The sequence below is a fragment of the Bubalus bubalis genome, chromosome 1 (assembly GCF_019923935.1).
Source record: "Bubalus bubalis isolate 160015118507 breed Murrah chromosome 1, NDDB_SH_1, whole genome shotgun sequence".
NCBI classification, from domain to species: domain Eukaryota; kingdom Metazoa; phylum Chordata; class Mammalia; order Artiodactyla; family Bovidae; genus Bubalus; species Bubalus bubalis.
In genome coordinates, this window is record NC_059157.1 from 87553489 (window position 1) to 87581362 (window position 27874).

General features: G+C 45.2%; 2 protein-coding genes across 6 annotated transcripts in view; one reads left to right on the forward strand and one right to left on the reverse strand.

The window, feature by feature from the left end:
- The window catches only part of CRYBG3 (crystallin beta-gamma domain containing 3), a 120084-nt gene extending 113970 nt beyond the window's left edge, over positions 1 to 6114 (forward strand). The window contains exons 20-22 of the mRNA XM_006074556.4: positions 1601 to 1759; positions 3492 to 3651; positions 4443 to 6114. Of these exons, the coding sequence (XP_006074618.4) occupies positions 1601 to 1759; positions 3492 to 3651; positions 4443 to 4531 (408 nt within the window). The 3' untranslated portion in view covers positions 4532 to 6114. The remainder of the gene's footprint in view (positions 1 to 1600; positions 1760 to 3491; positions 3652 to 4442) is intronic.
- Positions 6115 to 6197: 83 nt separating this feature from the next.
- The window catches only part of RIOX2 (ribosomal oxygenase 2), a 33368-nt gene continuing 11691 nt past the window's right edge, over positions 6198 to 27874 (reverse strand). For 3 of the 5 annotated variants that reach the window (XM_006074553.4, XM_045165185.1, XM_025282455.3), the window contains exons 3-10: positions 26751 to 26870; positions 25521 to 25649; positions 14601 to 14704; positions 11265 to 11367; positions 10376 to 10544; positions 8467 to 8555; positions 7140 to 7226; positions 6198 to 6514 (exon numbers count right to left, since the gene is read on the reverse strand). In XM_006074553.4, the coding sequence (XP_006074615.1) occupies positions 6356 to 6514; positions 7140 to 7226; positions 8467 to 8555; positions 10376 to 10544; positions 11265 to 11367; positions 14601 to 14704; positions 25521 to 25649; positions 26751 to 26870 (960 nt within the window). In that variant the 3' untranslated portion in view covers positions 6198 to 6355. The remainder of the gene's footprint in view (positions 6515 to 7139; positions 7227 to 8466; positions 8556 to 10375; positions 10545 to 11264; positions 11368 to 14600; positions 14705 to 25520; positions 25650 to 26750; positions 26871 to 27874) is intronic. The other 2 variants (XM_006074555.3, XM_044940727.1) reach the window with 2 other exon arrangements.

Consider the following 27874-nt stretch of genomic DNA (forward strand, 5'->3'; position numbering starts at 1 on the left):
ATGATTCATAGACTTACAAATTACAGGAATTTAAATACCTTACTGTTGCACTGTGAATACGGAAATAGTGGTTTGAAACAGTTAAAACACTTTACCAAGTAAGAGATCTTTTTCATCTGCTTTACATTACCAGATTTAAAAAACTGTCCTTTTATTTGCTTATTTAAGTGCCCAGAATGTTTATTTCCATAGGAACGCTAAACATGACACCAATTTACCAAACTTCAACTAGCCTCACACTGATCCATCTTAAACTTCAAAACAGAATATTCATCGGTGGGCTTACCATAATGCCTTGTTGCACTTCCCTAGCTCTTACCTTTCTCAGCTTGAAAAGTGCTTCTTTATTCAGTAACAGATCATGTGTTACTGGTATTTGACAAGGTTCTAAGTGGGATGCCAACATCTGATCCAAGACAGGGATATTGAGTGTCCTATATTACTACATTAAGACTGGAGGCCTAAGTCCTGGGGCTGAGAGTATAGTTTCTGTGGTGCTTCAGTCATGTGCTTTGTTCTTTTATCATTCTATTCCACTGCCAACTTTGGAATCGGTCTTTTATTCTCCATGTCTCAGAGTAATGCAGAGTAATGAGTGCATCTCTGCACAGGCCTTACAGCATCAGGGTGAATAGGGAGGGTTTTGGCATAGGCAAACCTGGTTTTTCCATATCTGTGTTACCCTTATTTGTAAGAATGCAGGTCATAATTATACTTTGTTTTTCCTGTGGTGGTTTTTTGACCATACCCTGGCAACACACAGGATCTTAGTTCCCCAACCTGTGCCCCCTGCAGTGGACCTGTGGAGTCTTAACCACTGGACCACCAGGGAAGTCCCTTGTATTCTCTTAAAGGGTTGTTCTGGTCATTAATTCTGATAGCATTTAGGACTAAGTCTCAATAAATAGTAACTGTGATCCTTAGAGGCAAGTCCTAGACTTAGTATCTTATTTGAAAACTTTCTATATATTCCAGGCCCAAGAGATGAAATTTTTTGTTACCCAATTTTTGAGTAGCTACACAGTGATCACCTATATGCAAGGTCTCTTTCCTTGAAATATCAAGGTGAATTTCAACAAAGTATAAATAGAAACAAAAAAATTACTAGAGGGCCCTCAGCCACCTGGGCTTTTCACAACCTCCCATAGCAGTCATTTGGCACTTAATCATAGCACAAGCCAGCGTGTCTTATTATTGTACCTTGCCTGCTCAATTGTTATTCCATCCATGGAGGTAGTACCTTGCCCTTATTCTTACTCCCCAGCCTTCCCCAGACCCACAAGGACATAGTAGTTACTGCATGAACCTCATTAAGTCCCTAATTCTGCATCCACCCCTTGTCATAGCGGAATGTGAATGAATGAAACTATTACCTTTCACCCTCCCAAGAGTGTATTTCAGAAAAGACAATAGAGACTGTACAAGTGAAGAAGGTTATGTGCTCAGTGGTCTAAGGGTTTTTTAATGGAAAATTTGAAACAGATATAAATAAGCTAAATTCTGTTTCCTCTCACATGTTTCCTTCAAGTTTTCCTTGAAAAGGGCTGATTTCCAGATTCAAAAGATATTTTTCTAACCGGCTCTGCCCCTCCTGCCACAGCCCTCAGTGTACATCAGAATAAGGAACCGAGCCCAGGACGGGTACCTGACAGTCACGGGAAATGTGGCCGACACCAGGGCAACCTCTGTGTGCATCTCTCCCTACAGCGGGAAGAATACGCAGATCTGGCACTACTGTCGAGGACTCTTTAAATCTAAGGTAACCAGCCCCACCAATCGTATAGCTTGCTTGTTGATCTTTGGTCTTGTAGAAACCAGAATCTTCCCAAATCAAATGGCATGATACAATTAATGCAACTTCCTATGAATAGTTTGCTGCATGATTATAAAAGCATTGACATATATTACTGAAGTGAAATGGCCTTACAAACTAGACTTTCTATAGCCAAAAATTTTGTTTTAAAGTAAAAAGACTAATATACACTAAATGGATTTTTTAAAACTAGTGATAAAATCATCGCACCCAAATGGATGGTGTGCTTTTCTGAGATGCTTCTTACGCTCTGTGGCCCAGATCAATTTAGCTGTCTTTGTGATTCCAAACATGTTGAATTGAACCTTTCTCATCTTCAAAACAGGCTTCCCTGGTAGCTCAGCTGGGAAAGAATCTGCCTGCAATGCAGGAAATGTAGGTTCAATCCTTGGGTTGGGAGAATCCCGTGGAGGAGGGCATGGCAACCCACTCCAGTATTCTTGCCCATGGACAGAATCCCCATGGACAGAGGAGCCTGGCAGGCTACAGTGCGTGGGGTTAAAAAGAGCTGGACACGACTGAGCAACTAAGCACATCTTTGAAACAGATAATGAAGGTAGAAGAAAGCTGCTGCTTTTGGAGGAAGTTTAGAAAATAAAATTCAGGTTTCTTTGTTTTTCTGCACCCTTTCTATTATGTTTGATGGTATGGGGAATAAGACACCAGTTTTATTATATCACCAGTGGATTATCAACCTTTTTCTCATGCTTCAACAGAAATGAAAAGCACTTAAACGTAATTATTGTCTGGGTATCCAGCACATCACCCAATGTTTTTATAAGAAAAACAAGCTCGACCTTATATATTTAAGCTAAGACTAACTCAACATTTAATCCTAATTCAACAAATCTTTATTTAACCATCTGTTGTCAGATCTGGATGTTCTTTTAAAAACAAATACCTCAGGCTTCCCTGATGGCTCAATCCAGTCCACCTGCAATGCGAAAGTGAAAGTCACTCAGTCGTGTCCGACTCTTTGCAACCCCATGGACTATACATATAGAGTCCATGGAATTTTCCAGGCCAGAATACTGGAGTGGGTAACCTTTCCCTTCTCCAGAGGATCTTCCCAACCCAGGAATTGAACCCAGATCTCCCGCATTGCAGGTAGATTCTTCACCAGCTGAACCACAAGGAAAGCCCAAGAATAAAGCCCAAGATCCAGGGCATCTTCCCACCCCAGGTTCAATTCCTGGGTCAGGAAGATGCCCTGGAGAAGAAAATGGCAACCCATTCCAGTATTCTTGCCTGGGAAATCCCATGGACAGAGGATCCTAGTGGGCTACAGACAGGTGGGATTGCAAGAGTTGAACACGACTTAGTGACTGAACCACCACCACACTGAGACTTACATGATTTCTAAAATGATATGTGATTTTCTGACACTCATCTGTACCATGGAAAATTATGATTCCTTCCAACCACAGCAGTTTGAGGTTCAAGGGATCACAGGGGAAAAAAAAAGTACCTCTAGTTCAGTAGGTTTATTTCCATACTATCGCCTTCCCTTAGCCATAACAACTTAAAAAACTGACTGAGATTATAATTTTAGATTTAGGTTTAGGTCTTGTTTTCTTTTTAGATGGGCTTGTCTGATTTACTCACATGAAAGAAAAAAGACTCAATCCAACTGATTTTAGCAAATGTAGTACTGCCAGTGTATTTCTTGACCTTTCAGGCCAGTGACACATGTCTCGATGTCATCGGTGGTCGAGACACACCTGGAGCTAAAGTCGCCCTCTGGACCGAACATGGGCAGTTCAGGCAGAAGTGGAGACTGAACAGAAATGGAACCATTAGCTCCTACCTCAGTGATCAACTGGTCCTTGATGTTAAAGGTAGGCCTATGACAAAAGCCAGTGTGTTGTGTCCTTGGATATTCATTTTGAATTCCAAACCTCCACGTCCTCCTGGGTAAAAGAAGCTCTTATGTATAAGGGAAATATTAAGTCATTTTTAATTATACTTGAAAAAGCTGATATGCCATTTTAACAAACAACAAGCAAAACAATTAGCTATAGGTGGATCAAAAGCCTAAGGACCAAGCCTATGAAGGTTCTTATCAGTACAGTGGTAAAATTTTCATTTGCCATGTGATCTTTGAGAACATTTCGACATTTGAAGCATCACCAACCGTAACATGTCATCTGGTCCCTAAAGAAACATCTCTGACTTTCTGTTCTGAATTGTGTGGTTCTTAAAATTTATAGTAGGTATCATTTAAACTCACTTTTGAATTCAACAAGGTCAGGGCCAATATTATTCAGTGCTGTTGCTCTAATTGGGTTAGTCACAGCCATTCTTGGTGTAGAAACAAAAATGCATTGTGACACTGAGCTAGAGTGTGCTCAGAGCACTGTGCTCTTAAGAATCCCATTGTTAGGGCACATCATTTATACATCTATATATTATACTGCTTAGCCTTTCAATCACTCCTGTGAGGTCTGGTTTAAGGTGAACAGATACACCTGTTTAACCTCAGTTTCCCATTTCAGACCATCCCTTTTATAAAGACATAATGAATCTACCCCACCAGCAAGTGGCCTGAACGAAAGCCTTCTGACAGTTGTGAAACTGTTAAGCACCTGTGTGAATAAATTAATCTTTCCTTTTGGAATTGCTGTTTTAGGAGGAAATTATTATGACAAAACTCACGTAATTGTAAACCAGCCCCTGGAGGGAGAAGAAACACAGAAATGGGACATTGAAATATTGTGAGAGAGTCCACAGTGTCCCTGGGAGAGCGCGGAGGGAGGAGGGCCCTCATGCCCTGTGGAAACGACCTGCCCATCCTAGGCTCTGGGACCACTGAGTGGAATGGGCTTCTCCCCCAACCATGAAGACTGTTGCTCTTCACCATGAAAGAGCTCAAAATATGCTTGCCAGCTAGTCAACGTTCCTGTGAAGAATGCATTAGGATGTCTGTGGAAAGTTCTACTCCCGCTTGATCTCCAGCTTTGGTGAGCAGGTTTTTTGAAGTCTGTTTTCTCTTTTTACCAAACACAAATCCTCTTCCCAATAGTTACAGGACACTGCTGATGCTATCACCCTCTATTAGCTATTAACAACTAAGTGTGTGGTTGAGTGCCAGGCACAGGGAAGCGAAGTCCTACAGGTCAAGTCATACTTTTAAGAAGATGAATAATTTTTTCGCAATATCTGAAAACATAGTTAATAAACCTTACTGTTAAGCTACTGTATTAGATACGCATTAAAAGTTCTCTCTTGAAGCTTTTATATGAAGTACCATACGTATTCACCTCAGCAAGTACAGGAGTGTTTTCTGTTGCTATTTTTTGCCTGATCCTTTAAACTAAAAATGCACAAATAGCCGGTGGCTGTCCCTTCTCTCTCGGATGACAACACTAACCAGGGGTCACTCCTATCCTGGTGCTGACCTCACCTGATCTACCCTCAAGTGTTTATAAGGAAGGACTCTGTCACCTACGTATAATAAATTTTCCTTTGCCTAAAGTAAAGGGAAATTTTAAGTTAAAACCAAGTAGTATTTCAGCCTTGACTATACCATTTTCCTTTACAAACTGTGACAAGAAACTCAGTTTTTCACTTCCATTTTAAATAGCTTTCATTCAAACAAAATCAGGTAGGATATTGTCTTGGACTTAGTCTCAAGTAAGCATTACCACCGTCACTACAGAATTCTCAAGCATTTTTCCCTCCTAAGTTGGTTTTAAACTTACACTGAGATAACTGTTCTCTTCATCCCCAATTTTTGCCAGTAAAGCTGAAAAATGTCTGCTCTATTTTTCTATAGAAAGATTAAATTTTCCAGTGATATTTTTAAAAATATCAATCTATATGCACTTTAGAATGTAAAGTAACAGTGAACTGTTTAAACTCAAAGACCCACTATTTTGATTATTTTTTATAGAGACTTGGTCTTTCCATGTAAATATTATTGGGGATTTTTTTTCCTTCAATCTCAGGCTCTTTCGTAATCTTTCAAACAACACCTGTAAAACACCTTTGCCCATAGATGTGAGTGCCTCTTATTAAATGCGGCAGTATTATTTAATGAAATTTGTTTTAGGGTAACTTTATTTTAATGGGGGGGGGGGGGGCTTGTGTATACACAAAGGTATGGTATGTATATTTTCACTGTAAAAAACCAAGTTAAAAATTTTTCATGTTAATTGTTGTTTAAAATTTTTCTAGAGCCAGTGAGGCTCTTTAAAGAAGTTATTTCTTCCAAAGAACACCAGGTAATGACAGTTAAATTTACATTTATTGGAGCTGTGCCTTTTCTACCACACTGGATTAAATAAACTTGTCAAAATATGGCTTTTGTCACTTTCTGGGACATTGAGTAACTTGCTGTTCTTCTGTGTACATCTGTTAGTACATATGGCCAACTGATCACCTGTAAGAGGTAGATCTCATTTTATTAAATACACAGGTAAGGAAAGTTACATTCATCGTGTCCTTGGCTCAAAGCAACAGGAGTCCCCAGCACACAAATCTCTGCAGAATCAAGTGTCCAGTATTTTACATATATATATTACTATTAAAGCAGCAAAGGCACTAGACTACTTGGATTAAACATTCTGTCCAGAGGGATAATACCAGGTTTTGCTTTTCCTCATCTGTAGTCAGCTTCAGGTCCTTGACAGAAATAGCTGAACTGTTCCAAATTTGCTTTAGTGCATCCATATGTGATAGAGGAAAGCGAAGTCCATAAGACTGAAAAAAGATAAACCAGTCATTTAAGTGGCATTTTCCATAATTCTCAATGCATCATTACTAAGATCCTTCATAAGAATGAAACTTGTTACAGGTAAGCTATTTATAAAAACAACAAACTATAATTAGATAACTTATAAAAGTCAATGATTCCCTTGTGAAAACTCATGAAAGGCCTGTTAGTCATTTGGGGCTTCTCTGGCAGTCCAGTGGTTAAGACTCCACCTTCCAACGCAGGGGGCACAGGTCTGATCCTATAGGCTGTTGGGTGTGGCCCCAATTTTTTTTTTTTTTTAATTGCAGAGAAACAGCCCCTACTTGCCAAATCAAAATACATTAGAATTAAAGTCTTAAATATTAGTCATTTGAAATGCTTCATATTTGTTACTTTACACCTCCCCTACAAGGCCACAGGTCCCATGCCAGTGTCTTTTAAAGTGGGTACAGGTGTTTATATATTACAGAAATGTCTGACTTAACATTTCACAAATTGCCAGCCCGTCACAGGGATAGTTAAGCCCACACTGCAGTCACAGAAAAGCCCATTACCCATACATCAAAGGTAAGAGTCCTCCCACCAAGCACCAAACCAGAGCAAAAACATGCATTTTGGGTTGGAACAAACCTCTGTTTCCTCATTTCCCATCATGTGTGTGTCTCTCCTATTCTTTAAAGAATGATAGACGTAAACCATCTCCCCTCGAGTTTCATCCTTCAAAAAAAAAAACAAAAAAAGCTGTCGACAACAAAATACTGACCACTGGGATGCTAGGAGGCCTTTCCAGTAGTATAGGGCAATACCAAGAAAAATCTCAATGCCTCAGTGCTTAAGTGAAATTTATTGAATACTAAAGAATCTTTCTGGCAAAAAGTTGAGATATAAACATGTAGATACATAAAAACAAGTTATAATGACTATTTTTTTAATAGTTGTCATAGATTACTATCTGTACGTAGCAAATAAGCACTTGTAAGTCCTTTTTTAAAAAGATAACAGCCCCTTCAGAAACTTTAATGAAAAAACCATTTCTATTTCAACTTACCAATGAAACATTCAGGTTACTTCATTTAACCATACCAGTAACTCTTTGTGCATCAGAAAAATTTAATATTCCTAGGTATACATAAATTTTCAATTCATGAACACCACAGAGTAAATATTAATTCTAAATACCAGCCATGTGATCTATAAAAACCTTCCTTCCACTTATAGTAGGCTTCCCCTCCATGTCCACCCTACACAGGGAAGTTTACTGTCTCTTCCAGCACCTTGAGTCATTCCCTGTCCCCTCTTAGATGAGAATCAAACACACTGACCTAAAATAAACGCCTCAAACTGATTATCAGAATAACTAGCTTTTAAAAAAAAAAAAATGAGGCTGTGGGAGTATATAATCTCAAGGTTTCCATATATGTTATAAAGTTTTCACCAGGTTTGGCCCTGATGGCTAGAACAGTCTGGTTATGGAGACATCCAGGTGCCCCTGACTCCCAACCTCGCCAGTCATTCATGGGCCCCTCCCAAGAAAGCTGATCAGGAGGACCAGGGTGAAGCCACCAGGAATGGGAGAATTCCCAAGGGCTTTAGGGTTGTGCAGGGCACTTTCATAAAGGCAGAAGTCCCACACCAGAGGAAGACCAGAAACCTATACTGATAATTTGGCAAAGGCAACCTAGCCCAAATTAGGAGGCAGAGACTAGACATTAACCGCTAACTAGGGGAAGAAGCAGAGTTCTGTGGGGCTAAGGACAAAGCTTCAAATGCTCAACAGGCAGGAAACTTCGGAACCGGAGCAGTGAGATCTGGGCATAATCTGATCTAGAGAGATGGGACTGAACTGTGAGGAGGAAGATTCCCAGAGGAGGTGGGCAGGGCCACCTGTCAGCCTGATAACCTGAGGCCCGCGATGGACGTGCCTTGAGTGGAACCCTCTTCCTTTCTGGATACTCACGGATGGGTCCTGATAGGGTCCTGTGGTGAGAACCACGTGGTCTCTAAACTGCAGTCTCACTGTGCTGTCCAACCCCGGAAGTTGTCCACCTAGAAAACCCAGAGAGAAAGCAGGCTCAAACTTGTTTGCAGGAGCAACTGTTTGGGAAAATTAGTTAACAATGTGCAGGTGAATCCAAGCATGGGGCATCTGCTCCAACTCAGATATTCACAGTGATGTTAAAAATACTGCTTACATCCCAATGGACCTCATCCTTACACTGAAGACAGATGTCAACCAGATAAAGAACAACAGAAGTTTCTAAGTTCATTAAAAGGCTGTCACCAGTACCCGGGGAGCACACACTATCACAAAAGACTGGGCCACCCTGCCTTCTGTGTGGAACGCTCTCACCGCTCCAATTTCTGTCCCTGGCTTGCTCCACATGTGGACTCTGAAAGCACTTCCTGAGCTCAAAGTGCACCATCCCTCCAATTACCAGTTACATGACCATGGCGAATTATTCAGTCTAGGTAGGTCAAGCGCTGTGTCATTAAAAAAAGCCACCTAATAAAGTGCACAGGAACAACTCTCTTTCCTAGATTGTATTTAACTTAGTGAAAAAGCAGCCACTACAAACAGACCAGCCTGACAGGCTGATCTGGTTGGAGACAGAGTTGAGGGAACTTAATATTGACAGTAAGGGCTAAGACAAGGAAAACTGGGACATAAGCTGATGCTCAGAACTGAACTGTTCTGCTAAAGATTAAACCATGTGCTGGGAAAATTGCTGTTTTAAGTGGATGCATCAAAAACATATTCTAAACCCCTCCCCACCTCAAACTACAACAAACATGTTCATAGAATGAATGTTAGAAGGGACCTTGTAGATTGTGTCTCGCTGGTCCTCCACGTGTGATGGATAAGGCTTTTTGAAAAGTTAGTGAAAATGAGACTCTCCCTCTACCTGACCAAGAGAAGCAGCCTGAGAGCCAGCCTGGCACTCCCAGCTGTGTCTCCCTGTTCTGCTGAACACAGGCCATTCTAAAGCACCCCAACATTAAACATGGCCACGCTGTGACTATGCGAGACAGAGAAAATAGAGACCACTTCATCAACAGGCAAAAGGAAGGACACTGTCCAGACCACGGGACTGACCACACGTGCCCCACTCCTGGCTAGCCTGAGGGACTGCTGCTGCTTTACCAGTGGTCACTCCATCCTCACTTCACTCCTCCTGCTACCAACCATAACCAGGATTTACAGGAGACCCAATCTGAGAGTCTCTCTTTCCCAACAGCATCCAACCCAGAGCAAAGCCCGACTTCCTGAACCCTTTTGAAATCACCTAACTCAAACCCAAATCCTAGAAATCCTTCCCTGCATTCCTTTTACTGAGATGTCTGCAGTCTCCAGCAGCGTGCTATCTCCCGTTACAAGTCAATAAACCCAGCTCTGTTAGACTACAGGAGCATGGTATAGACTGTGCCCCAGAACACTGGTATCACCATCCACCCAGCAGTCTGTCCACATCATCTGTAACTTAAACCTGTCACAAACAGTCACCTGGGACTTGGGGAAGGTCTGTGATGATCCTGCGAATTCTTGTAGTTCACCTGCTGATGGCAACGTTTTACCCATCCCTGAGCTAATTTCCAACAAGATTATTTCAGTGTTCAAGTTCTTGAAACTTCCTGCAGATGATGAATTGCAGAGGGGCCATAAATACATACTCCTCACCCCAAACCACAGGGTTCTCATTTCCCATCAAGCAGCGTGTCCTGTCCAACCTTGACACACTAAGGACAGGCTCATGTTCACCCTGAAATGTTTCATAATTCCCATCAGCTCAAAGAAGGTGCACACCCAAAAAAGCATCAAAATATCCCACATTAGCCCCTGACCACCTAGAAGAAACAGCAAGCCCTACCTGGTGCCACAAGCTTTGCTCTATCTCCCATATAGTAAGGTGGGAGTCTGTTCATAGCGAAATCCTTCTTCATGTCTGCAGAAGGCAGTTCTTTGGTGCCCTCCAGCCGGTCTGCAAGCATCCTCAGAAAGCCACTTAATCTTGTTGCAACAGCTGTGCTTTCCGCCTGCTAGAAACATAGAAGTGAGTCCTGGCCCAGACTCCAGCCACGTTCCTGCCCAGGCCCCGTCTCCAGAGTGCTGCAATGGGCACCACCACCCAGGACAAACACGGATCCACGCCACTCCCTTAAGGACAGCACCCCTTTATGTCCTCCTAACCACTGTTCCTCTGTAGCTGCCTACCGTTTGCAAAAAAAGATCAATTTTTAGCATTTTGCCTGGAAAGAGGGCTCCCTGGGAATATGGTGCAGTCTTGGCCTTGCCTTTTGAAGAAAAAAATCACTATCTGAAGTGACCACTTCAGACAAGAAGGGACCTTTGCTCAACTCAGCCCTAATGCATCCATCATCTCAAAACCTGCCATCAGGGTAAAATCAGGATGGACAGGAAAGCCAGGGAACACACTGAGGCCAGGCTCTCCAGTGGATCTCTCCTAACTTGGGATCGCACATGTGCTGAGGCTATAGTTCCTAAGCCACATTAGTTATTCAAATTATCTGCTCAGTCAGCGCTCCCAGGGCCTGCTGCTGCCACGCTGAAATACAGGAAGTGGGCCATCTGCATACACCACTGTTCCTTTGGGTTGCCAGTAATGTGCAGCACTCCGTTGGTTGCAAACCACCCAGCCCAGGAGGAAACAAGCTTGGCTCATGTGGGGAGAAGGGTTCCAGGGTCCTGAGCGGGGAGCCACGGCTGCCCCTCCCGCCCCACCTGCCTTTGCTCCTTACCAGGAGCAGCTGCCGGGGGATGCCAGCCCGGAGTGCCACGTCTGCCTTGGCGGTGTCAAACACAAGCCCTGAAATGGTGTCCAAAAGGAAATCTCCCCATGAACTGGAACACATGCCAAGTTAAAAAAAATGAAAAACAAAACAATGAAAGCATAAGACATGTGGATAAAACACTGATTATAAAAGCCTCAAGCTACAAACTACACATCAATCCCCCTGCCCTGAAATCTTGAGTTCCAATAATTTCACATCCGTTCAGTTCAGTTCAGTCACTCAGTCGTGTCCGACTCTTTGAACTCAGCATAAAAACTTAAGAGCATTATCAATCACAGGCTTCCCTTTCTCCCCACCTCAGACACTCACATGCAAATTTAAAGGTGGGAAGCTAGGCTTTATTCATGATTTACCTTAAATGTAAAGATATCAGAATTAATTACAGACTATCATAAGGTAGGAAGTTCAAAGGAACAATTTTTTTTTTTAATGTTTTCAACTACATAACTGCCTTGACAGTTTTGCAGAAAAGTAACTCTCAATGATTAGAGGACCTAAAAAAATTTGTATGTGCAAAAAATCCAAAAAGCAATATATGTAGGGTAACAGCAAGATCCTGGACTGTGCAATTATCTGAACAGTTAAACATGACATTTTCCTTTGTTTCTTAGTAAAGGAGGGGCACTGTTCTCAGTCAAATATCCAACATTAACAATTTCAAAATGATTTATTTTGCAACTTGTTAAACTCTAATGATGGTTTTATTGGGGTAGAAGAGAGAAGCCAGATGCCAGAAATCCCATCTCAGGACCAGCGTCAGTGTTCAGCTACCTCTGCTTTTTCTGCGGGGCCTTCAGAATCACTCGCTCCTCAATGTGTGTCAGTGTAAGATGCACACGCTGTGGGGATGCTCTCTATAAACATTTCTGAGCTGCTCAAAATGTCCCTCTGTGTCACCAGCAGATTTCAAATTGCTGGCTACATGCAAAATGGAAATTCACAGTATGACTTTTGCCTCTCACTCGGTAAGCAAAATTAACACTTTTATGCTTACCTCCTGGAAGTGGCAAAGGAGGACAAGAGCCACGTGAGAGACACTTCTCCCCCGGCATCCACTCCCACCTGGTGGCCTCACGGGTTTCTGACAAAATGCTACACCCAGCCTCACACCTTTGACTGAACGTAGACCTGGAGGACACATGCAGACCTCACAGCAGCGTGAAATATTATCGTCCTTCGAGGGGTCCCAGGTATAAGTCACACAGCAGTAGCTCACGGAGTTAAAGTGCAGATATTACACTGAGCTCCGTGCTCTTCTAGGAGACTGGATCTTGGGCTGCAGTTTAGAAACAACACCTCTGGAGGGTTTCACCTTCATAAATTGGTCAGATCGACATGCCACTATCTGAGAGAGCAGGCCCTAAATGCCACCCTTGAGAAGGCTTAGGGAAAGGCCGAATCTTCACCCTGCCATAATGCCTTAAGGAGCGCCAGGACCAAAGCACAAGGCATCTCTGGGGAGAAGCGGCCCTCGCGTCACACCTGTTCTATTCTAACAGCGGCCCCACCGGCAGGCACAAGTCGGCATCACAGTGCCCATCCTCAGCCGGCAGGCATCCTCTCTCACTCAGGCAGCCCTCCAGCCCTGCCGACTGCAGGCGCGGTGGGTGGGACCAGGGAAAGCTACCAGTTCTTCACCCCTGGGATTGGGAAACAGTCACTTGGCGGTAGCAAAAGCTAACGGGGTCAAGGAGGTAGAGGGAAGTCAGAGAAGTAACTGATGAGGCGACATGCCAATGTTGTGAGTAAATCAGGAACCGAGGAAGGAAAATGGAGTAAAAACCAAGGGAGCCAGAAAACCAGCTGATGGCTGCAAGAAAAACGAAAAAGAGGAAGAACTAGGGAAAGAGTGACAGCAACGACAGGACACCAGAGGACGGACGCTCACGGGCTCAACGACGTGGCTGCCGAGGCCCAGAGCTGCTTCGGTCCAGAACGGGCTTCTGGTGCAGCCTCCCCACGGCCCGGTTCCCACTGCCCGCTCCCTCAGTCACCCTTGGAAATTTTCTCCCTCTGCAAGGAACCCAACCATGGTGAGAAGGCATTTTATACAAGAGAAACCTAAAACAAGCTCTCTGCCTTCAGGCCAGACTCCCGCTTAGTCCCTCCTGTCCCTTAAACACAGTGTTTCACTTCTCCTTGCAAAGCCAGAAGAGGAGGCAGAGGAATGCTTGCTCTCTTGTTGTGCAAGATACAGCTCTGAGGCTAGGAGGACCCACTGCTCCTCAGGCCTGGAATGTCCTGCCCCACTCTGACCTCTGGGCCCACCTCCACTTACTCATCCCCTGGGATCCCTCAGTTTGGGTGTCAAATCATTGCTGAAGCTTCCGTGATGCCCCAGCTTAGCTAACCACACCCCTCTGTGCTCCCAGGGACTCCTCCGCAAAGCTGTGATGGGACATGCCACACTGTTTGGGAACTACACACCTGTCTCCCCTCCTTCCACCATGACCAGAGTATAAGTCCTCCCAAAGCCCCTTCAGTCCAGCGCCTACCATCCCAGCAACCACTACAAGGCCCAGGGCTCATGATGAATAAACCAGTGATGGGTGCTTTTAATGGGACCTGGACTAGCCAGGCCACTGCTGTCAGGAAACCACGGGCAGGGCCGCTGCCCGGGTCCTGTCACGTGACAAGGCACTCGCTGAACTGGAACTGGTTTTAATTGGAACTGTTTTCAGCACATGTGATTCTAGGACTCACTGTTCCAGACGTCCTTTCCGACTTTAATGAACTGTAAAAACTGGAAACCTTAAAAGAGACCCAGAGGTTTCCGTGATGCAGAGTTTCTGTTCGGGGTGATGACAATGTTTCGGAAACAGATAGTGGGGATGGCTGCACAACAGTGTGAATGCAATTAGCGTCACTCAACCGGACGCTTAAAAATGGTGAAAATGGTCTACGAATATTTTGCCACAATAAAAAACTTTTCTAATGGAGAGAGTGAGTGGGTGGGGGTGGGAAGAGACTAGAAGTGCAGCCTGGCATCACAAACACACCACCACACCCACAGCGGTGTCCGTCCTCCCGATCCTGGGATGTGGGCAACTCCCGGTGTTCTGTATGAGACGGGGTCATGACAGTTCAGGAGGAGGCCCAGACAAGAGGGTCAATGGCACAGGTGGGACACAGCAGGACTAGGAAGCCAGCAGGGATGGAGGGAGCCCTGGGGCTGGAGAAGCAGAAGTGATGCGACCACCTCTCACGCCTCCTGATCCTGGCCACCAGCGCATAGCTCGGAGCGGAGCTGTCGGGGACGCGAGGTCAGAGGTGAGGGCTTACCTGTTCTGGTAGGTGCTGATGGTCACGTGCGTGGAGTGGGCCAGGCCCTCAGGAGTGTCCGCCTGATGGATGGTCCCTCTGGGAAAGTACAGCAAGTCTCCCGGCTAGAAGAGGACAAGGGGGAAGGGGTTAGTGGGGAGGGTGTCTTCTTGGTCCTTTGTAGAGGCTGTGAGTTTCAATTCTGCATTCTAGAAACCTCTGAGTGGTGACCAGGCAGTGGTCTGCATGCTGGGCTCCGTGGGGTCCACTGGTCAAGCTCTGCTGTGTCCGTGAGTCTGTCACCATGAACCCAATCCTAGAGAGGCTTCCGGTGCCTGAAGCCACTTTCTTTGTAAGCTGAAAACAGACACCTCTGAAACTAGCCCGGGATCAAGATGAGAGGTGTACCTTGATCAAGGTGTACCCGCCCTCCACATCCTTCAAAGGGGGTGGTGAGGAGGGACAGCTCTGGAGCTCACTGGCTGGGGACCCCAGCATGTTACTTAACCCCCTGAGGCCTCAGTTCCTTTATGTGTAAAAGGGAAGCAATTGCCCCACATCTCACAGGATTACTGGAGTATTAAAGGAGACAACACAGCCAAAGCTCTTGGAGCAATGCTGGGCATGTGGCTGTATTATAATTATCATTTTACCCGCCGTCCCATTACAGTCTGTGCAGTCTCCCAAGCAGGGCCCACATCCATCCTGTATCCCAGGGCCTAACCCACCTGAGCATCTGGCACACACGGGCTCAATGGATGTTCGGAAGAAGGGACAAAAACCCTGCAGCCCTGCATCTGAGAATGAGCACTAGACGCAACCACAGCCCAGTCACGTCCTCTGGCAGGCGAGCCTCCCCACCCCGTCCGATTTCAAGCCGGTTAAGAGAAGTATCTCCCCAAACCACTCCTGCCCTGGAACCACCACCTCCTGCCTGATCCCACCCAGACAGAATATTCTGTACAGCAGAAAGAAGAAGAGAGGGAGTCCTCGGAGTCACGTGTCTCCTCTCTGCAACCCAGGAAGTAGCCTGGCTCCCTGGCTACAACCAGGGGCCCTGGAGGAAGAGCTCAAGAAACATCACGAGAGAGATTTTTTATTTTAATGCTAAGATTTGCCTTAAAGCAATAAACAATATACAATTATGAGGTATTCATAGGAGCTATCTTGCCCTGAATAACACCAACCTGACAGAGAAACTAGTCTTTCAAGTAAATCAATGCATCACTCATAATTACAGCTCTCATGTGTGAGTCTGAATGCCTGCCCTGTGACGGAGGCCCTCACATATATAGCTCATCATCCATCTGTTTATTTATTCATCCCACAAACACCTGACCAATCCTTCCCCACTCACCCCGCCCACACCAGACACCAGGCTAGGTGCCAGGGAGAGAGCACTGAACCAAAGAAAGCCCTGCCCTGATGGAACATGTTCCAGAGAAACTGACAAGCATTTGAGAAGGGAGAAGAGACATCAGCAATGAAGATATTCGAGTGGGGGCAAGAGGGATAAAAGAAAGCTGCAAATAAACAATGTTAAGTGGTGGTGAATGCAAAGACGACAGAGTGAGGAGAATGATGCTGATGTAAGTCAAGGTGGGTGTGTCTAGGGTAAGAGGTGCTATTTTAGCCACTCTGCTAAGGTGACACTTCAGTAGAGACCTCAGGAAACGAGCAAGCCAGATGGTGAAGAATCCACCTGCAATGCGAGAGACCTGGGTTCAATCCCTGGATTGGGAAGATCCCCTGGAGGTGGGCATGGCAACCCACTCCAGAAATCTCACCTGAAGAATCCCCATTGACAGAGAAGCCTGGCAGGCAAAGAGTTGGACACGACTGAGTGACTAAGCACAGCACAGCCATGCAGCGTCCTGGGGAGAAAGAGCAGGTGCAAAGGTCCTGCAGCTGGCATGTGCCTGGCAGGTTGAGGGGCGCCGGTGTGGCAGGAAGGCAGTGAGTGAAGCTGGGGATGTTGGAAGGTGAGGTGGGCGGGCAGCAGAGGGGTTGGATTACAGGGCCCTCTGGACCAGTTCAAGGACTTCGGCTTTTTTTCTGGGTTTAACGAAGTCACTAGAGGTCTGGGCAAAGGGTTCACAGGATCCCAAAAGGATCACCATGGCTGTTATGTCAGAAAAGTCTGCAAAAGGAACACTAGATAGGAGGCTTTTGTATAAATCAGTGTCCAAGGATTTTTGCCCTGAACAAGCAGAATGGGGATACATGCACAGGGAGGAGGCTGGGAAGAGGGTAGGACATGAGACTTTGGTTTGGGGAAAACTGAATTTGCTGTATCTTTTTATCTTTCCAAGGGGAGGCATTAAGTAGGTAGCTGAATTATGAGTCTAGAGTTTAGATGTGGGCTAGAGAGCTAATACAGCATTGAAAACACATCAGTGTGGAAGGTATTTGAAACCCTGGGAGGGGATGCTCATTGTTCAAAGAAGTCCTGGAAACAAGCCCTGCACCCCAGCTTACAGAAGCAGGAAGACTGGGGACATAACAGCAAAGGAGAACGAACAAGACAGTCAGGTGGAGAGGGAACCAAGGCACAGTCACATCCCGGAAGCCAGTGGAGCAGGTGGCGGTGGCCCACTAAGCCAAATACTGATGACAGGCAGGCTAAGGTGGGGACCAGAGTAGACTGCAGTAGCGGGCAGTGTGGAGGCGGCCTGCAGAGTAGTTCCAGGGGAACAATGGCCAAGAGCACCTGCTGGAAAGGGTTCCCAAGAGTGGGAGAGAAGAGGAAATAAAGATAGGGCATGGTGGCAGGGTCTCCAAGAATGTCTACACCCTAACCTCTGGCATCTGTGAAGATTTAGGTTACATGGCCATGGTTAATTAAGGCTGCTGACGGGGGGCGGGGGGGATTATTCTGAATTAGCCAGGCAGGCCCAACATAATCACAAGTAGAAGAGGGTACTGGAAGAGAGAGGGCAGCATGAGAAAGACCAAGCTCCATGTTGCATAGAAGGGGCCATGTCGAGGAAGGGGCCGTGAGCCAAGGACTATGAACTACCTCCAGAGGCTGGGAAAGGCAAGGACAGAATTCTTCCCTAGAGCCTCCAGAACACAGTCCTGCTGACACCTTGATTTCAGCCAGTGAAACCCCTCAGGGACCTCTGAACCACAGAACCACAAGACAATCAAGTTTGTGGTGTTTTTTCAAGTCACTGAGTCTGTGCTAATTTGATAGGTAGCAATATATTGACAAATAGCCATTGCTTTCAAGCAATTTCACTGTAAAAGAAACATCAAAGTAGTATTTTTAAATATTTACAACCTATAAGATAAACATAATGATCTCCAGTTTAATAAAAAAAATTGACACAGAGACCAAAATCTTGCCCAAGGACATGCAGCTCGTAAGTGACAGCAGCTGAATTCAAACCCAGGTTTGTCAGATCCCCAAGCCACAGAGATGTGTTTCCATTATGGGGGGTTCTTCACCCCAAGACCCCAGGTTTGGCAGAAGTACCATTCAGGCTGCCACCTGAGTAGGAAGGAAGAGGGGTGAGGAGGGCTCCAGGCCTCTTATGGTAGCCCCCTAAGCCCACCCCCTCCCAGGGCAACTCTGCTCTTCAATTTCACATACTGGGCATTTACACAAGATTCCACTTGAAGAGTTAGTTCCACAGATTAAAAACTCAACAGGCTTACAACTTGAGAATCTCTGCAGAACACAATGCTATCTTTCTCCTTTCAGAAGACCCAGGGCTTCTCACTGTGAGCTGTGACCCAAATGGGTATGAATAGTGGGCATGGCTCCACCTTCAAGTCCCACGCCCTCTACGACCACCACGGAGCCCAACCTTCTCAGGCAGGACAAGAAGCCAGATATCAGTCCGAGTCACTCAGCCCTGGCCTCAGAGACCATGGATGGCTTAGTCTTTTGGCTTAAAAATAATCGGCCAAGTGCACAGTTGACAAACTCTTTCTGTGAAGGGTCAGAGAGTAAATATCTGTGGTTTGTGGGCCGCATGGTCCCTGTGGCAACTAGTTGACTCTGCCAGTATAATATGAATGCGGCCACAGACAGCCTACAGGAATGGTCGTGGCTGTGTTCCCACATACTTTATATACAAAGGCAGGCAGTGGGCTCAATTTTTGGCCCATGGGCCATATTTTGCTAACGGCTGACCAAGAGCACAAAACAATGAAGATACCTTTATTGTTGTATTTATTCAAGTCCCCTATCACATAACAGAAGAAATAAGACGGCGGAGCAGAAGGACGTGTGCTCATCTTCTGCTGTGAAAGCACCAAAATCACAACTAGCTGCTGAACAACCATCAACAGGAGAATGTTGGAACCCACTAGAACAGATATCCCAGGTGCAAGGGCAAAGGAGAAGCTGCAATAAGACAGCAGGAGAGGCATAATCACATTTAAAATCAAACTTCATACCTGCCAGAGATGCTTGGAGGGCACAAATAAAACCTTGTGTGCACCAGGACCCAGGCAAAGGAGCAATGACCCCATAAGAGACTGAATCAGACCCGCCTTTGAGTGTTTGAGGGTCTCCTGCAGAGGCATGGGTCAACAGTGGCCTGCGCAGAACAGGGGTTCTGGCTGCAGCAGACCTGGGAGGCAAGGCGTAAGGCATAAGTCCTCTCGGATGAGGCTGCCATTAGCCCCACCACAGAGCCGCCTGGTGGGCAAGCCACAAACTGGAGAAAAATTATATCAAAGAAGTTCTCACACTGTTGAGAAAGTTCTAGGCTTCACAAAAGATTTTCCAACGTGGGATCCAGCAAAGAGACTGAGAATTCGCAGGGAATCTGACTTTGAAGGTCAGCAGGATTTGATTACAGAACTTGTACAGAACTGGGAAAACAGACTCTTGGAGGGCACAACAATACCTTGTGCATACCAGGACCCAGGGAAAGGAACCGTGAAGCCACACGAGACTGAACCAGACCTACCTTTGACAGTGTGAGGGTCTCCTGTGGATGCATGGGTCATCAGTGACCTGCACAAGGACAGAGGCACTGACAGCAGCGAGTTTGTTGTGGCAGAAAAGACTAGCGAGAAGAGATAAGAAAGCCTTCCTCAGTGATCAACGCAAAGAAATAGAGGAAACCAATAGAATGGGAAGGACGAGACCTCTTCAAGAAAATTAGAGATACCAAGGGAACATTTCATACAAAGATGGGCTCAATAACACACAGAAATGGTACAGACCTAACAGATGCAAAAGATATTAAGAAGAGGTGGCAAGAATACAAAGAAGAACCAACAGTTAGAACAGGACATGGAACAACAGATGGTTCCAAATAGGGAAAGGACTACATCAAGGCTGTATATTGTCACTCGGCTTATTTAACTTATATGCAGAGTACATCATGCCAAATGCCGGGCTGGATGAAACACAAGCTGGAACCAAGACTGCCGGGAGAAATATCAATAACCTCAGATATGCAGATGACACCACCCTTAAGGCAGAAAGCAAAGCAGAACTAAAGACTCTCTTGATGAAAGTGAAAGAGGAAAGTGAAAAAGTTGGCTTGAGGTTCAACATTCAGAAAACTAAGATCATGGCATCTGGCCCCATCACTTCATAGCAAATAGATGGGGAAACAGTGGAAACAGTGTCAGAATTTATTCTCTTGGGCTCCAAAATCACTGAAGATGGTGACTGCAGTCATAAAATTAAAAGATGCTTGCTCCTTGGAAAAAAAACTATGACCAACCTAGACAGCATGTTAAAAAGCAGAGACATTACTTTGTCAACAAAGGCCCGTCTAGTCAAGACTATGGTTTTTCCAGTGGTCATGTATGGAGGTAAGAGTTGGACTATAAAGAAAACTGAGCACCAAAGAATTGATGCTTTTGAACTGTGGTATTGGAGAAGACTCTTGAGAGTCCCTTGGACTGCAAGGAGATCCAACTAGTCAATCCTAAAGGAAATCAGTCCTGAATATTCATTGGAAGGACTGATGCTGAAGGTCCAATACTTTGGCCACCTGATGCGAAGAAGTGACTCATTGGAAAAGATCCTGATTCTGGGAAAGATTGAAGGCGAGAGGAGAAGAGGATGACAGAGGATGAGATGGTTGGATGGCATCACCGACATGTCCATCACTCAATGGACATGAGTTTGAGTAAGCTCCGGGAGAAGGTGATGGACAGGGAAGCCTGGCATGCTGCAGCCCACAGGGTCACAAAGAGTGGGACACGACTGAGTGACTGAACTAAACTGAAATCCTTTTGGAAGAGGTTGCCATTACTGCCATTACCCTGCCATAGGTTGGCCTCAGGCCAAAGTACAGGGAGGGAACACAGCCCCTCCCATTGATTGAAAATTGGATTAAAAAGTCACTGAGGATGGCCCCACCCACCAGAGCAAGACCCAGACTCTCCCACAGCCAGTCCCTCCCATCAGGAAGCTTCCACAAGCCTCTAATCCTCATCCATCAAAGGGCAGACAGAATGAAAACCACAATCACAGAAAACTAACCAAACTGATCATGTGGACCACAATCTTGTCTAACTCAATGAAACTATGAGCCATGCTGTGTAGGGCCATGCAAGGCGGACAGGTCATGGTGGAGAGTTCTGACAACACATGGTCCACTGGAGAAGGGATGGAAAACCACTTCAGTATTTTTGCCTTGAGACTCCCATGAACAGTGTGAAAAGGCAAAAAGATACAACACTGAAAGATGAAATCCACAGGTCGGTAGGTGCCCAATATGCTACTGGAGAAGAGTGCAGAAACGGCTCCAGAAGGAATGACGAGACTGAGCCAAAGCAGAAACAACACCCAGCGGCGAATGCGTCTGGCAGTGAAAGTCAAGTCTGAGGCTGTAAAGGACAATTTTACATAGGAACCTGGAATGTTAGGTCCATGAATCAAGGGATATTGGATGTGGTTAAACAGGATATTGTAAGAGTGAACATTGGTATTTTAGGAATCAGTGAAATAAAATGGACAGGAATGGGTGAATTTAATTCAGATGACCATTATATCTACTATTATGGGCAAGAATGACTTAGAAGAAATGGAGTAGTCTTCATAGTCAACAAAAGAGTCTGAAATGCAGTACTTTGGTGTAATCTCAAAAACGACAGAAATATCTTGGGTTTGTTTGCAAGGCAAACCATTCAGTATTACAGTAATCCAAGTCTATGCCCCAACCACTAATGCTGAAGAAGCTGAAGTTGAATGGCTCTATGAAGACCTACAAGACCTTCTAGAACTAACACCAAAAAAAGATGTCCTTTTCATCATAGAGGACTGGAATGCAAAAGTAGGAAGTCAAGAGATACCTGGAGTAACAGGCAAGTTTGGTCTTGGAGTGCAAAATGAAGCAGGGCAAAGGCTGACAGAGTTTTGCCAAAGAGAACACACTGGTCATAGCAAACACCCTCATCCAGCTACACAAGAGATGACTCTACACCTGGACATCACCAGGTAGTTAATACTGAAATCAGACTGATTATATTTTTTGCAACCAAAGATGGAGACGCTCTATACAGTCAGCAAAAACAAGACCTGGAGCTAACTGTGATTCACATCATGATTTCCTTATTGCAAACTTCAGACTTAAATTGATGAAAGTAGGGAAAACCACTAGGTCATTCAGGTATGACCTAAATCAAATTCCTTACGATTATACAGTGCAAGTGACAAACAGATTCAAGGGATTAGATTTAGGTCATACCTAAACGGACCAAGTGCCTGAAGAACCATGGACAGAAATTTGTAATATTGTACAGGAGCCAGTGATCAAAACCATCCCCAAGAAAAAGAAATGCAAAAAGGCAAAATGGTTGTCTGAGGAGGTCTTACAAATAGCTGAGAAAAGAAGAGAAGCGAAAGGCAAAGGAGAAAAGCAAAGATATACCCATCTGAATGCAGAGTTCCAAAGAATAGTAAGGAGAGATAAGAAAGCCTTCCTCAGAGATCAATGCAAAGAAATAGAGGAAAACAATAAAATGGGAAAGACTAGTGATCTCTTCAAGAAAATCAGATACCAAGGGAATATTTCATGCAAAGACAGGCACAATAAAGAAGAGAAACAGTATGTTTCTGTTCTAACAGAAGCACAAGATATTAAGAGATGGCAAGAATACATGAAAACACTGTTCAAAAAAGGTCTTAATAACCCAGATAAGCACGATGGTATGATCACTCACCTAGAGCCAGACATTCTGGAGTGTGAAGTGCAGTGGGCCTTAGGAAACATGATTACGAACAAAGCTAGTGGAGCTGATAGAATTCCAGTTGAGCTATTTCAAGTCCTAAAAGATGATGCTGTGAAAGTGCTGCATTCAATATGCCAGCAAATTTGGAAAACTCAGCAGTGGCCATGGGACTGGAAAAGGTCAGCTTCATTTCAATCCCAAAGAAAGGCAATGCCAATGAATATTCAAACTACTGCACAATTGCATTCATCCCACAAGCTAGCAAGGTAATGGTCAAAATCATTCACACTAGGCTTCAACAGTACATGAACTGAGAACTTCCAGATGTACAAGATGGATTTAGAAAAGGCAGAGGAACCAGAGATCAAATTGCCAGCATCCACTGGATCATTGAAAAAGCAAAGGAATTCCATAAAAACATCTACTTCTACTTCATTCACTACACTAAAGCCTTTGGCTGTGTGGATCACAACAAACTATGGAAAATTCTTAAAGAGATGGGAATACCAGACATTACCTGTCTCCTAAGAAACTTGTATGCAGGTCAAGAAGCAACAGTTAGAAGTGGACATGGAATAATGAACTGGTTCAAAATTGGGAAAGGAATATGTCAAGGCTATACATTGTCACTCAGCTTATTTAACTTATATGCAGAGTACATCATGTGAAATGCCAGGCTGGATGAGGTCAAAGCTGGAATCAAGATTGCCGGGAGAAATATCAATAACCTCAGATATGTAGATGACACCACTCTTATGGCAGAAAGTGAAGGGGAACTAAACAGCCTCTTGATGAAGGTGAAAGAGAAGAGTGAAAAAGCTGGCATAAAACTCAACAATCAAAAAACTGAGATCATGGCATCCGATACCATCACTTCATGGCAAATAGATGGGGAAACAATGGAAACAGTGACAGACTTTATTTTCTTGGGCTCCAAAATCACTGTGGATGGTGACTGCAGTCATGAAATTACAAGACGCCTACTCCTTGGAAGAAAAGCTATGACCAACCTAGACAGTGTATTAAAAAGGAGAAGCTTCACTTTGCCAACAAAGGTTCATATATTCAAAGCTATGGTTTTTCCAATAGTCTTGTACGGATATGAGATTTGGAGCATAAAGAAGGCTGAGCACTGAAGAATTGATGCTTTTGAACTGTGGTGCTGGAGAGGACTCTTCAGAGTCCCTTGGACTGCAAGCAGATCCAACCAGTCAATCCTAAAGGAGATCAACCCTGAACAATCATTGGAAGTACTGATGCTGAAGCTCCAATACTTTGGCCACCTGATGTGAACAGCTGACTCACTGGAAAAAAACCCTAATGCTGGAAAAGATAGAAGACAGAGGAGAAGGGGACGACAGAGCATGAAAGGATGAGATGGTTGGATGGCAACATGGACTTAATGGACATGAGTGTGAGCAAACTCAAGAGAGTGAAGGACAGGGAAGCCTGGTATGCTGCAGTTCATGGAGTCGCAAAGAATCAGACAAGACTGACCGACTGAACATCATCATCATAAACAGGGAGTTTTTCCCAGTTATGGCATGCAGGCAGAGATTTTAATATCAGGAAGCCACAAGGCACTGAGTAAGAATCAGAGGGGATTCCCTGGTGGCAAAATGGTTAAGAATTTGCCTGCCAATGCAGGGGACATGGTTTCAACCCATGTCAAGGCTATATATACTGTCACTCTGCTTATTTAACACATATGCAGAGTACATCATGCAAAATGCCAGGCTGAAGCTCAAGGTGTTATCGATCCCACATTCTGCAAGGGAACTAAGCCCATGCACCATAACGACTGAGCTCACGTGCTCCAGCTACTGAAGCCTGCACACCTGGAGCCAAACTCTGCAACAAGAGAAGCCACTGCAATGAGAAGCCCATGCACTGCAATGAGTAGCCCCTACTCGCTGGAACTAGACAAAGCCAGCACAAAGTAATGAAGATGCAGTGCAGCCAAAAATAAATAATTTAAAAAGAAAAAAAAAATTAGATACCAAGTGTAATTTCAAGATGTAAGAAATACAAAAACAACCATATGCAAGTCCATCAGTTTGGTTAAAATCTTTGGAATGATTTAGATTAACTATTATCTTATTACCACTGAAGGAAATTAAATTTTGTTGAAATTAAGTTTTATAGGAAAAGGTGTAAAACTGAGTTACACAGCTATTCTTATCCTAGACTTTGTTCTCAACAACCTGACGTGCTGGGGACTGGCTGTGATCCCACCCGGCTAACTGCTGAAGGACACACTTTCTCAGCAGCAAGATGCCAGCGAACCAGCACATGCTCGGGCTGCCTGGTTTTCTGGGGAAGATCCCCTCAAGAGCCTTCATGGTGACTCTTCTGACAACTACATGCAGAAGGAAGGGGGTGCAGAGGGCCTACTGCGGTTAGGAGGCAAAGGGGGCGCCCGAATTTTACCAGCAAGAAAAACAGAGGTCGCTGACCGTGCTCTCCTCAAGCGATCTACCACCCAGCAGTGACCACTGCCTTAGTTCTGGTGAAGCGGCCCAAGGTCATGCCTTCCATGACTTTTACTCCAGAAAAGTCAGTGGTTACCGTATTCATAATTCATTCCTTTTGGACTCAGAGAGCATATGGAGACGTTTCCTCAGCTCACATCTGCAAGTACAAAAGACCAGGTCTCCCTCTGAGGCCCCCCCGAGCGGCCACCTGGAATGGGAGCCACCTGTCCCCAAACTCCTGGACACATTCTTGGGGGACCGTTACACAAGCGCAAACCTCAAACCACGCTCGGCGCGCACACTGGCAGGCCCATACCTTGAGTGTGAACTCGTGTGTGGGCCTCCCGATCCTGTCCTCGGCCTCCACGCTGTACTCCCGCGCCAGAGGCACCGTCGGCTGGTACAGGCGCCAGTGCTTCTCTCCCTCCAGCTGCAGGATGAACACCTACAGGGAGCACAGGACCCCAGGAGTGTCAGAGAGCCTCCTCACTGGGTGCTGGCCCTCCCAGGGCTTAAACGAATCACAACTTTGATATAAAAAAATAAAAATAAAGGGTCTCAGATACACCTCGCTCCACGCTTAAAAGCTGCCACCACTGGCATTCACTTTTTAAAAACAGGTGACCGTAAATTCTGACACTGGAAGGCTCGTCATTCTTTTCACTTCCCTAAAAGCCTCGCTGAGTTCTTTATATCCCACTATCTATCCCTATATATCCCACTATTCATTCCTCTAAATCTTCCATCAGACAGTGGGAAGCCCATGATCTCTGAGGGAAAAGCCAAGCTTCAGATATTACTGAGTATCCAAAACCCTGAAGATAATCCCTGGCACATAGGAAAATGTCAAGTTATTATTCTTCATTCAACCAAAGATATTTTAAAGTACTGTTAGAAATATTAAAGGAAAAAAAAACTTTTGGAAAATGTATTGATATCAAATTGCTCTCAAGAGGAAAAAAAGAGGTTTTTATTTCCTACTATCTCTGTGTTCACAGAATGTATCAGTACAAAAATAAAACTACGACATACCTAAGCCCAAGAGTTAACTTTTTTTGGCAGCCACATGAGAGTGAAATCAACATTCGTCAAGGCGCCAGTGCTTAAGCAAAACCATGACCTTCATTTAAGCTGCCCCAAGGCTTTCACAAATGGAAAAAAGCATATATTTTTGGCAGCTACAGAAAAAGGACAAAATAAAAGCAGATGTATGGAATACTTGTGACCTCACCTTATTAAACTGTGAAATTAAAGAAAAAAAATCCAATCACACTTCTCTGTAGAAAATTCAATCAATACATGTTTTGGAGGAATGTGCAGCTCTTTATATTAGTAAATAAACAATCTTTCCCCTTTCCAAAGGAGCAGGAAACCAGTTCAGTGGGGTTAATTTTTTCCAACATCCTGGTGAGGGAGGTCAAGCTCTCCGGAGCCCTCACAGGAAGAGTGGGCCCGGACCAGACCGACAGCTCAATTCCGACAATCCCACCTTCCTGGGCTGGCGGCCACTCCCTCCTCCCGCAGCCGGGCAGATCCCCCCTCTCACCTCGACATCATCATAGTGGGGCGGCAGGCCCTGGGCTCCCGCCGGGGTGATGTACACATTGGAGCCAACCAAGGAGCCGAAGTAGCACTCTAGCTTTTCCTGGATCCTCCAGAGCTCATCCTTAAGAAACAACAGTGGAGATAGAAGGAGAGAAAAATACACCAGAAGTAAGGAATCTGTTCTCATTCGCGTAGCAAGTCTTTATCACACAGCTATTATGCTCTGTGCTAAGTCACTTCAGTCATGTCCGACTCTTTGTGACCCTATGGATGAGCCCGCCAGGCTCCTCTGTCCATGGGATTTTCCAGGCACGAATACTGGATTGGGTTGCCATGCCCTCCTCCAGAGGATCTTCCTCACCCAGGGATCAAAGCCTTCTCTCTTACGTCTCCTGCACCAGCAGGTGGGTTCTTTACCGCTAGTGCCACCTGGAAGCCCAGATGCTTGGAATTCAGCAGTGACCGAACCGGCACCTCTACCCTCAGGGACCTTCTGTCCCGAGCATGGACAGGAGGAGGTAACAGGGAGCCACGAAGGATTTCAAGCCAGACAATGACACGACCCCATTAACACTTATAAAAGGTCAGTCTGGCTACGGGTGGAGGAGACTGGACTGTGGGAAAGCAAGAGGCAGCAGCGGGGAAGCGACAAATGCAGAAGTACAGGCGGGGATGATCAGAGTAGGGGAGAGGGCGACGGAGAAGAGTAAAAGTCAGGATGTGCTTGGCAGGCAGCCCTGCCAGCACACCTTGATGGCAGGGGCCTGGGAGTGGGGAGGATAAGCGAGAAGTACCCTGGGGGTTTTGACTAAGGCAGTTAGTTAGCTCCCAGCACCACTCAAGTGGGAAAGATCTGCTAAAGAATGAGTTTTCGGGGGAAAAAAGAAAAGCTGTACATTAGAAATGTATGAGCTGCTAAGACCCCCATGTGCCTGCTGGCTAAGTCTTAAGTTCAGGCAAGATGAAGGGCGAGGGTCTGGGAACTGCCTGACAAAAGGGTCCTTAAAGCAAAGGGAGCAGAAATAAACTGGGAAGAGGGTACAGGCAGCGAGCAGGGGACAGGGGTCGAGGAACACTCCCCTCTCTCACTCACTCACTAGCTCTTCAGGACCTTCGTCAAACTGA